The sequence below is a fragment of the Pelophylax lessonae genome, assembly GCF_965119305.1.
Source record: "Pelophylax lessonae genome assembly, chromosome: 12".
In the NCBI taxonomy this organism is placed as follows: domain Eukaryota; kingdom Metazoa; phylum Chordata; class Amphibia; order Anura; family Ranidae; genus Pelophylax; species Pelophylax lessonae.
The window spans coordinates 136676395-136688614 of record NC_138779.1 but is presented as its reverse complement, the minus strand read 5'-3'; the positions used below and the strand labels follow the sequence as shown (position 1 = coordinate 136688614).

Below are 12220 nucleotides of genomic sequence, written 5' to 3'. Positions count from 1 at the left end.
ACAGAGGCTGTGTAGAGAAGGGTAAGACTGGATTGAAAACCTGTATATATTTTTAATGTTTTACATAGCTATACCTGCAAAGGGGCCAGCATTAAGCAATCTAGCAGGACTTAATTTTCTAACTTAAGATCAACTTTCATCAAAGCATGAGCAAAAACAATTTTTTTAAAATCCCACACTGCTTTTCTAACTTCTTGGTGGGGGCTCATCCTTCAGCAGTGTAGGAATCACCGACCCAAACAAACCTCTATCCTTCAGTACTTGGCTTTCAACAGCCAAGCCGTCAAAGCAGGATGGAAGATTGGACGTTGGGACAGCAGATCCTCTCCAAAAGGTAGTCTCCAAGGGGCGTCGGTGACCAGCCGCACCAGGTCCGTGTACCAAGACTGGCGAGGCCACTAGAATGACTCGATCCTGTGCAAGAGTCTCAGCAGAAGCTCGAGAGGAGGGAAGGCGCAAATCGGATGATAGTGGCCCCAGGGGGCCACCAGCACGCGTCTGTGGCGTCTGCTAGCGGATCCAGTGACTGTGCCACAAACATGTGCACCTTCCTGTTGAGCCAAGATGCCAACAGATCCACATCGGGGTGCCCCACCAGACACAGCGGATGAAGGGACCACTCCCCTTGGTCCAACGCCTGCTGACTGAGATAATCCGCCTGACAATTTTTCCACCCCTGTAATGTGTATGGTGGAAGGGGCCGAAATGAAAACGTTCTGCCCACTGAAAAGTGACAACTACCTCCAGAGTTGCCAATACATGTCTTGTTCCACCCTGGTGATTGACATAAGCCACAGGCCGTGGCATTGTCTGATTCACACCAGACACCCCTGTAGGTGATCCGTCCAGTGATTCAGGCACAGCCTGATCACTGAGTTCCAGGACATTGATCGGGAATCTGGACTCTTCCAGTGTCCCAAGCCTACTGAGCGGAGTTCCAACCTAGGACACCACCCCACCTAGACAGGCTGACATCAGTGGTGACCACTGTCTAATACAGGGGGGAGAAAAGATTTGCCCTGGCGAAGAACTGGAGAGCGAAGCCACCAGATCAGAGACTTTTGTTTTTTGGCTCAGCTGGATTTGATTTTCCAGAGACTTTGGACACATGTCCCATTTGGCCAAGATTCCGCCCCCCCCCCCCCCCCCTGCAGGGACCTCGTATGGAACTGTGCAAACGGGACTGCCTCAAAAAAGGTAGAAACCACCAGGCCCAGCACCCTCATGCAAGTCTGGTGGGACGCCCATCTGCTGGACAGCAAGAGATAAATCTCAGAACGCAACTTCTGGAGTTTGTCTAGAGGAAGGAACACTCTGGCTAGAGCAGAGTCCACAGACAGTCAGACCCAGGTAGTCCAGTTTTGTGGAAGGAACCAGAAGCCAGCCGAACTCCCTCAGAGTCCATATAGTGATGCCCACGTTGTCCATCAGAACAGTAGGAGACTCTGCTCGCAAGAGAAGGTCGCCCAGGTAGCCCAGCACTTCGATCCCCCGCTGGCGTAACAAAGCCAGCACCGGAGCCAACACCTTTGTGAAGACCCGAGGAGCAGAGGCGAGACTAAAAGGGTAAGGGCACAAACTCCTAATCCTCCTCTCCCACAACAAAGCAGAGGAAGCTTTGGGGACAGACACATATTGGAATGTGTAAGTAAGCGTCCTTGATGTCGATAGAGGCAAAGAAATCCCCATGATGCAAGGATGCCACCACCGTGCCAATAGACTCCATTCTGAACTTCTGTACCAGCACAAAGCAGTTAAGGGGCTTGAGATTCAGAATTGGACGCACCTTGCCTTCTTTCTTCGGAACCGTGAACAGGTTTGAATAAAACCCCTGAAAACGTTCCAGAGTTGGAACCGGAACAAATACCCCTTGAAGCAGCAGACAGGAGAGGGGAGTATACCTCCTGGAACTGCCCATAGGCGTAGTCAAGTTCTTTATCTGCCTAATGTCCTACTCCTGTAGGGGGCAGTATAACCCAATAGTAAGATGATCAGGAGCTGTGTCCAATGATCGAAAGAGAAAATTGGATTTTTGTCTTAACTTAAAATCCTTTTTTCTCTGATGTTCATTGATGGACACAGCTCCAGAATTGTCTTGACCACTGGATTATGCTGCCCCCTATAGGAGTAGGACACTAGGCAGGAAAAAGCTTTACCACTTCTATGGAACAGTCTCAGGGGGTATACTATCACTTCCTGCTATAGGCATTCAGTTTTGTTGCAAGCAGTTTCAAGAAAAATAACAACTCAATAGAGGTGTGGGTGCTGTGTCAGTCAATGAACATCAGAAAAAAGGATTATACGGTGAAACAAAAATCCCATTTTCTCTTTCGTTCATTGACAGACACAGCTCAAGAATCTTCTTGACCATTGGGATGTCCCAAATCAGCATTAAACAGGAGGGGTGGGAAAAAACGCAGCAGAAAAAATTCCCAAAGGCTAAACCTAGCCAACCAGGTAACATGGAGCTCAACCAGGAACAACTGGAGCTTACCTGAAAACAATACACCCTCAAACAGGACTAAGTCCTCTCAAACAGCAGCCTGCAAAACTTTGCGGCCAAAAGCAGCATCCCCAGATGCCAACACATCTACTTTGTAAAATTTGAAAGTTAAAGTATGCACAGACAACCAGGTGGCCGCCTTGCAAACCTGCATCACTGACGCCTGAAGGCACAGGAGGCACTAAGCGCCTGCGTAAAATGTGCCTTAACAGGGAAAGGAGGAACCTGACCCTTGATTGAATAGGCCTGCACTAACATTTGAAAATGGTCGCAGCAGATGCGGCTAACCCTTGTGAGGTCCGTGCGCAAGGACAAAGTGAGTCTGATTTACTAAACGAGTCGGTTGTCGCCAGGTACACCCTGATCGTCCGAACCACATCCAGAGAATGCAATGCAATCTCCTTATGTTATTTAGGCTTAGCGCACAGGGAAGGCAACATGTCTTCATCCAGATGACCCAGAGACAACCTTAGGAAGGAACGACTGACAAGGGGGCAAGCACCACGAAAAGGCAAAGCTGCCAGCTCAGTCACCCTGCCTGCCGAAGAAATTGCGACCAAGAGAGCCATGTTCTGGGACAATGTAAGCAGAGGAATTTCACAAATATTTTCTGAAGAACCGACAGTACCAAATTGAGGTCCCACGGAGGAAAACAAAGATGTGAACCAAGGAATGCGTAGCCAAAGGACGTTAAAAGAAAATTGCCAAGACTGAAACCTTTACTCCCATCTGTGATCAGCTCGGTCACAGAGTGCACAAAGCACGTCTGTGGATGCCCTCCCAGAACTACCGTACCACACTGTAGTCTTTTGGCTAAAGCGCAGTACTAAAATGAGTGTATAAACACACACACACACACACACACACACACACACACACACACACACACACACACACACACACACACACACACACACACACACACACACACACACACACACACGTGAGGTTACTGGCCTCTGGTGATACGCAGATGAAACAAATCCTCCATTATAAGATGTACCTGTCTATCTGCAGTCTTCTCTACAGCCACTGAAAGTGCAGAATTTTTACAGATTGTCTGAACTTTCAGAAAGCATGGGGGCAGGAGCTAAAGTTACACTCAGTAAAGCTCAGTGAGAGGAGCCCTGGGAGCACATTGGAGGGGAGGGCAGGTGAAGGCCATCCCCTCCCTTCACAGTATCTGCAATTACATGGAGACAGTAGGATCTGAAGCTACCTATAGAAGATCAGTGGTTAGCTCTCCAAGATGTTCGGAACAACCTACCTTCCAAGTTCCTTCAAAAACTTAGTGCAAGTGTACCTTGCTGCTTTGAAGGCAAAGGGTGGTTACACAAAATATTGATTGGATTTGGATTTCTCTTTCGTTCATTTACTTTCCATTTTGTTAATTGATGAAAAAAAAAAAAAAAAAAGTATTAAAACTTCTATTTCTGAAAGCATTCTTATTTTACAGCATTTTTGACACCTGCCTAAAAACTTTTGCACAATAATGAATATAAAAATATATATTTCTTATACATATACAAACACACTTTTTTTAACATACTGTCAACCAGTATAGTGCAGTGTCCCCATAGTGAAAAGGTGACAGGGTGTTTTTTTTTTTTTTTTTTTACACTGATGGTCACTATAAAAGCAATTGATTTAGCAGTCATGAATGGCTTTTATTCATGACTCATTGTTTACTATTTTGATTACTGTGATTGGCCACAGCTATTACCTGGTTTAGGGCAACTGTTTTTATCCCAGGTACCATGTGATCACTATGCCCAATCACAGAGCACAATAGTTAGCAACCCTGTCATGAATGAAAACCATTCATGAAAGTTTTCTTATGATCCCATGATTGGTCAAAGTGATCACATCATCATCAGTGGTCACAGCCATTCACAGCAGCCCTGTACCTACAACTGTCATCTGCTGTATCCAGTGGGCACAGTGGTCACAGATCGCTTCCAAGGGGGCACATGAGCAGGACAACGTCTAGCGATGTCTTCACAGAACTGGAGAGCAAGAAGTGCATAAAACATGTACATCGCCATATTATCCTGCTGGCTAAAGCCCTACAACTGCTTATGTCATCTTCTGGATGGCCACAAACCTGAATCTGTGAAAGGCAAACAACTATACTCACACTTTAGAGTGGTTGTAAACCTTTCCATATAACCTTTACCATTTTCTGAGCCTCACCTGCTACTCGGACATTCTTCGATCAGACAAAAAATTTGTTGTGAGGAGCCAACAACTAACACATTACAACGTAGGGGAGGTTAATCTATTACTGGCTTTGATTTATCTTTAATGCGATTGAGAGAGAAGTTGGCATACTTTTCCATCAGTGACAACCCAGTGAAGTGACTAGCCTCAGGTGATACACCCAGATTAAAGCGGAGTTCCACCCTGGATTTTTTTTTTTTTTTTTTAAAAATACCCCCGGGACAGTCAGGGCCAGTGCATTCCACAATGGCTACCCTCTGATCTGTCCCGGGTTGCACTTACCTGTTAGGACAAATACTTACCTTGAAAAAGTCTTGTCCAGCGCTGCCATCTCAGATGTGGGCAGCTTGAAGCCAGCGCGATCCTCTTCGGCATCCTCTCCTGCCTTCTTCGGTCCCACGATGCCCTGCGCCGGGCCCGCCGTCACTTCCGGGCGCGCGCGTCATCCCTCCACAGCTTCTGGGCATGCCCAGAAGCTGTTTAGAAGGGGATGACGCGCACGCCCCGGAACTGACGTCGGGGCCGGTGCAGGCGCAATGATTCCTGGGAGCGATTACGTTCAGCTCCCAGGAATCATTGCAGAGCCAGGAAGTGATGACGGGCCGCGGCCAAGGAAGGAGGAAGAAGGAAGTAAGGTAAGTATATTTTCTTCGCTACGAGGTAAGTAAAAAAAAAAAAAATGCGATTAGCCATTTGTTTTTCAGGTGACCCAGAGCGAGAAGATGGAGGTAAGTATAAAATTAGGGTGGAACTCCACTTTAAATAAATCCTTCTACATAAGTTGTACCTGCTTATCTGCATTTTTTTCCTCTCTACATTCGTTCAAAGTGCATTATTATTTAAAATAGATAGAAAGCTGCGCTGATATGAACTGATACTTATTTAAAGCTTGTCTAAGCGGTCTGAAAAAAGGGGACGGAGAGCTCTCCTCACTGAAAGAGCTGTAAGAGCTGATTTGAGGGAAGTGGACACATCCTCTCTCAACAGCAACAGAGCCGAGACGGTCAATTAAGTGGAGCTCCCTCCCGTTACCATTTTTCTCTTGGCGTCAGGAAAACTTGTCAGAAGTGACTCATGCTGATGGAGAAATGAGGCAGCAGACAGAAATAACATTTGCTCTTAATCAAGACAAATCCACATTACAGAGAGAAATACTTTGTTCATATTTCATGTCTGAAGTTTACAACCACTTTAAGTACCGTCCTCTCTCTAAACTCCCTAGAAAAAGTTTAGTGACAGTATATTGTAGTGGTACTGCATTAGTGAACTCTGTAAAGCCACTTAATCTTCTTCTAAGATGTCTGCTGGTGTACAGATGATGATGGAAACCTGCCAATAAATACAGAAGTCATGGTACCAGAGGGATTAGCAAGCTTGCAAAGCAGACAATAGAAGCCATCTTCTTCCCATGCCTGCACGGGATTCCATCAGGTTCTCTAAAATCCAACCCCAACCAAATTATATTTTATTAATTTTTTTCCTGGGTGTTTGTGTGTAGCAGGTACTTACCAACTGACCAGCAAGCAGAGGCATATACTCAATGATTGCCAGCCGCACCCTCCATTTGGTGTCCTCTGCCAGCTCAACAATAGCTGGTAAGAGGGACTGAGAAAGCTGCCGTATTCCAATCACTTCATTCACGCAGTCTAGGTTAGATATTATATTCAGCCGTACTTCTGGGCACTGGGGAACAAAGTTCAAAAGAATTAAGGATGGAAAATGATAGTTTGCTTGAACAAAGACTTTTCGTATAGCACAGTTCCTTCACATTTCACTTTTTATTCCCATTAAATTATAAACCACAGCAGCAACAGATTACATCATACTTCCATACCCAAAAGTAACCACTGCTACAATATTTAGTCACCCTTCCTGAATGCAGCGTTCCTGTGTTCATATTCAACATGGCTATACCTGCAGTGATTTACAATTAGCCAGCGCTAGTCATCTCTCTTCATATACGGTATGCTAGCATTTAAATATTTCAACTTTTTTTTTTAAAGTATTTTACATTCAAAGAATCATTGAATTAACTTAAAAGCATAGCCAGGACAACAATTACTGCAAGTGGTCAAAAGATTCTTTATCTTAACCACTTGCCGACCACCTGCCGTAATTCTACTGCGGAAGGCAGGCTCTATGTACGTAGCTTTGTGTATCAGGTAGTGTGAGTGTGCGCACGCGCCGATTGGCTAGAGTGGGAGGCAGTCAGCGGGTCCGGCGGCCCGTGATCGCTCCCCATAACGATAGAACAGTGGTCTGCTGATGTAAACACAGCAGACCGCTGTCCTGTCAGTGATGAAAACAGGGATCCTGTGTTCCTCGGGTCTGTGTGTTCATCCAGTGAGCCCAACCCCCACAGAGTTAGAAAGCACCCCCTAGGCACACAAAATGAGGGGGGGACATCTATTCACCATACCAGCACTGCTCCAGACAGAACCCCTCTCCATCAAAATGGGGGGGGGGGGGCTGTTGGCCAGGAGGAACGCTGTGATCCAGGTTGAGACTAACCCCCCCCCCCTCCAGGTATATGCGACCTTACGAGGCCTGTTCAGTAGGGCTACGTCAAAGGCTGACCTAGCGCGGAGCTGAGGTCTGCGCATGCTCGCTGACCACACTAGGATGACCACTGGATCTAGATTATCCAGCCCGTTGCCCAGTCCGGCAGTTGACTGTAGATCCCAGGAAAAAATCCAGGAGAAAAAAAAAATTCTATCTAAATATTTTTGCCAGGACCAAAGATCCCAGAAAGGAATTAGGTCCTTACTCCTGAAACTAGGCAAAAAAAAAAAAAAAAAAACAGAGTGGCTTTAGCAGAGAGAGAGAGGGAGTATACCCCCTGAGACTGCCCATGGGTGTAGCCAATACTTTTCTGCCTAGTGTTCTACTCCTGTAGGGGGCAGTATAACTCAATGGTTATGAATATCAGGAGCTGCGTCCGTCGATGGAGAAAGAAGCTAGTTTACTTCATGCCTAAATATAGTCTGTAAAGCTGCAAAGTAATCTGTAAAGCCGCAAAGTTTAACAGAAACCTGAAATAAGAAACGAGATATAACCATGTCAATGTATTAGAACAGTGTTGTGCATTATTGCGGCAGTTGATGGGTGGTTATCACAATGTGCTGTGCAGAATAAGCTGTCACATTCCAAAGTGTCAGACAACGGCAACCCCCTGAGCTGTTCAAGACTGAGGTCAATCACCACCCAGCAAAAAGGCAAGCATGCACAACGTTCTGTTACATTTATTTTTTGCACTGTATTGTAGGTGAGACAGGGTCACTTTAATGGAATGGTATCTTATGTTGAAAATGAAGTACTCACAGTAAAAGCAAGCAGCTTCCACACAGACTTGCTATAAGGAAAACATCTACAACATTCCATAATACTATGCGATTCATATTTTACTAAAAAAACATCCAACCAAAATGCCTTTTTGTGCATGAAAGCACGTAGGTTTGTGTTGTTACAAAAAAGAAGCAGCTCATGCACAAGTAGGGTAGGCAGCTATTCATGACATTGCATTTCTGTACAGGGTGGCAGCAGTGGTAGGTTTTCAAAAGCATTTACAATCTTGCTGCTCCTGCAGAGATTACTACAGCAGGAAAGCAGATGGAAGGTCATCAGCTGGACAGAACTGATCTATGCAGCCTTTATCACTATATAATGATTTATAATTAAAATCAGCTGATGCATACAAGGCTTCATATTTGGTGACATTTGGCGACATTCAACTTCTCAGAGTACATAAAGAAATTATTATTTTAAGCTTAAAGCAGTATTAAACCCAAAACCAAAAATGTAATATATTGCAGCTTACTAATCGTTAGATGTGGTGGCTGCATTAATTTTTAGCCTCCCCTCTGTGTTTCACCTGGTAATACTTCCTGTTTTAGAGTGTCTCCACTCCTGATGAAGATGAACTTGTGGACAGCAGCATGGTTAGTCTGGAGGATGGGGAATGTTAAGACGCACTAGCAGATTAAAGGCCCGTACATACACACTTGACGGAAATCGGACTAAATATCCTGATTTTTCACTCTTGCTCAGCGTTCACAACCGTTTTTAGTTGACAGTGCATAAATGTTCATGAAATTTCTCGTCCGATTTTTTTTTTTTGGGACACTTGTTCCCAGACTTCCGGGTTGTCAGCAACTTCAGCTCATGCACGGTCTTTCGTATCCCATTTTTCACGGACATACTGCATACACATTAAACGAAAATTGGTAGTCTGGGGACAGACGATAAAAATTTTGGTGTTTGTCCCTCCGTTTTTTTTTTTCGTTGAAAATGTCGGCATCGGCTGCTGAAAGTTGTGTACACACTAGCCGAAAATCGTAAGATTTTACCTCGGACGGGAAATTTTTTACTAGTGTGTACCCCACTTAAGTTACACTAACAAATTGAAGGCAAACTCCAGCTAACACTTTAGTAGTTACAGCAACAGTATTACTTTTGGGATAAAGATTTTAAATAAATAAAAGTTGATCATTGTAAGCACCCCTGTCACTATTAAATGGTTTGCCTCAACGCTCTGCTACATTTGCAGGAAAGCATGTTCTGTTGAAAAAACAGACTTACTGGCCAAACCAAGGTGAAAATAAAAGAAAGAAAACCTAAATCATAAACCAATGCAGCCGCCACATCGACGAATTCATAATCTGCAATATAGTAAAAGGTTTGCTTTTTCGTTTAATACCTTTTTAATGTGAAAATTTAGTGAGACTTTCTATGTCCAGGAGGCGGGACTTCGTATGACAGTGCCCGCGCCGGGTAAGCAGAAGAACCCTGCTTTTTGTGTTATCAGGCAGGACTCTAATCCCCATGCACTGGTTCCTCTGCTGCATCGATGGGGGCACTGGTCCCTCTGCATTGGATGTGTGATTGAATGTGCAGAATATCAGCCGATACTGATACATTGTGACCAATATATCGGTATTGGCCCTGAAAAAAACATATTCGTCTAGCCCAAATTATTATATATTACATTACATATATACACACACAAATTGCTGCTACTCAGTTCTCAACCTAGGCACCCCAGGTCACAAAGTCTTTGGCTACCAATCAGAAGATTTTGAAGACTATCATGTTCAGTCAGAAAGCTTGTAGATAGATTTGTATAGAGAAATAATAGACCAGCAACAAACAAATGAAGGAAAGTTGTATATGTAATAAACAAGTATGGCTATCCATATCTTTGCAGAAAACCATTTTAGATGCATTAGCACAAGTTAAGCGTGAACATTTAAGTATACCTGAACCAAACTACGTTTTGAAAAGAGTAGTTTTTGGTCACTCACACTCATTTCATAAGTAAATCTCTCCAAAGTGAAGGAGAGCCTCAACAATTCGCAAAAAGGTCACACTAGAAGACGTCCCCTGTTCTGGTGAATCTTCTCACTTTCAGTTGTGTGACAACTATGGTTACCAGGATAAATAAAAGCAAATTTCCCCCTTCCCTCTCTATCCAAAAGAAAAAAAAAAAAAAAAAAACGTGTTTAGATCAGTTTTACATGTATAGTTTTAAAAAGGGCTGGACTAAATACCCCCTTTACCAAATACAGAGGGGTCCAATTCTCTTTTTTGACTAACAGCAAAATCCTCTTCCTCCCTTTTGTTTGCTCTATGTATTGCTTTAAATTTGAAAATTTTAACAGAAAAGTCTTTTGAAACCGTACACTTCATTCCCTTTCACAAAGGACAAAGGGGCATTAATGTCAGAAGATGATAATTTTCAAATCTTAAAAAAGGAACTAAGATGATATACACAGGTAACACAAAAATGTGGATTCACAGGTTAATCTTTGGACTTTACAAATTAAACTGAGAAATTAAACACTACCTCATCTTTCAACTGAGCCAAGAAGAGAGGCAAGAGGTGTTCAATTGTATTTTCCTTGCCTAAAATTGTGGATAATCCCATGATTACAGAGGCCAGTGCAGACTTCACATGCTGGTTTGTATCAGATACCAGTTCCTAGAAAAGAGAAAAAAAGGACAGATAAATTATGACTGTAAATATATAAAAGAAAAAAAAATGTAAGCAGTTCTCAACTAGATCCGACATAAATTAGCAGCATCTATTGTTTTTTACTGGTCTTGATTTCTAAGGCCTGCAAAACTGACATAGCGGTTATGATTAGTTTTAACTCTTCAGGTTAATCTAAGGTTTTGGAACCCTTAGGTTTTGCGACTGGCCACCATTGCTGTTTATCTCATGTTTGAATGGGGGTAACTAGCTCCCTCTAGCAGATGGTGTAGCCATAAGCTCGGGGTCCTTGCTCATTATGTCACAGTAGCAGCAGAGGCCCATCTGTCAAATGTACATGTTGCTGCATGTGGAGATCGATGTATGCCCAGTTACACCCATCTCATCTCCCATGCCCCCCACTGGAAGATCCATGCCACACAGCCCATTGTAAAATAAAGAACAGCAGAAGTATTCATGTTGGTGTTGGGCTTTAACTTTATAGTATAAGAATTTTTTTTTTTTTTTTAATCATACTTAGGTGGTAATGCTGCATCTGTCCCCTGCCAGCTCTAAGGCTGAGATCTGAGTGATCAAACACCGCTGATCACTTAGTTATCCCCACTGCTTTAAAAAGACAGCCATGATTGTCAGTCTGGAACACTGGGGTTTATTGTAAAAGGGTCTATTTTAAAATCTACAATTTTCTAAATTCAATTTCTAAATGAATTTTTCTGTTGAAAACGTGCTATTACACACTGAACAAAGCAAATTTAGTGCCATCAGTAAACAAAAATGCATTTCAAGGTTTTTTAAAAATATAAAAAGTAATGATTTGTTTTTTTATTATACCTACAACTCCTCATTTACACAAAGGAACTGTGAGTGGAAGCTCAGAAAATGGTTTTAGGGGTTCCTAAAAAATTTTCAAGGGTTCCTCCAGGGTAAAAAAGGTTGAGAGGTTTGGTTTATTTTAAACTTTAAATAGTAAAACAGTAGGAGTGTTAATACCTTGGCTATATAGAAAGACAAGAGGTAAATGGGAGCAGTGCCAGGAACATCTAATGCTTGGGTAACCAAAACAATTAGACCACCATCAGATAAATGATCTCAAACAGATATCACAGACATTTCAAACATGTCACTTTTGGCTCAGCTGACACTCTTTACAAAATACATTTTAAAAAGTGAACTTTGTGGTACGTCAGACCACTGTCTGTTGATGAGGTTTACATATTTTAGCCATATTTAAATGGCTATCATGCCTGATAAAGTAGAACTTTAACCCATAATTATTTTTTTAAAAGCATAATTGAATATTTTGACTACTATGTTTGAAATTGTTCTAATAAACGTGCGCTCTCTCTTATGACTGGTCTGATAGATGCACATGCACCCAGCTACTTTTTTGTGATGCCACCAGCAGGAGTTCTGATTGCTGAGGTGATGCAGCCAGTCACTTCTACAGCATTCAGAGAGGATCAGACGAGTGTAGGTTTATCAGTGACATCTCATATGTAGTGGCATAG

At 43.1% G+C, this 12220-nt stretch overlaps 1 protein-coding gene across 1 annotated transcript in view; it reads right to left on the bottom strand.

Annotated features, from left to right (window-relative positions):
- The window catches only part of PPP2R1B (protein phosphatase 2 scaffold subunit Abeta), a 94620-nt gene that overhangs the window by 18532 nt on the left and 63868 nt on the right, over positions 1-12220 (bottom strand). Inside the window, exons 9-10 of the mRNA XM_082274212.1 lie at positions 10566-10700; positions 6233-6406 (exon numbers count right to left, since the gene is read on the bottom strand). Of these exons, the coding sequence (XP_082130338.1) occupies positions 6233-6406; positions 10566-10700 (309 nt within the window). The remainder of the gene's footprint in view (positions 1-6232; positions 6407-10565; positions 10701-12220) is intronic.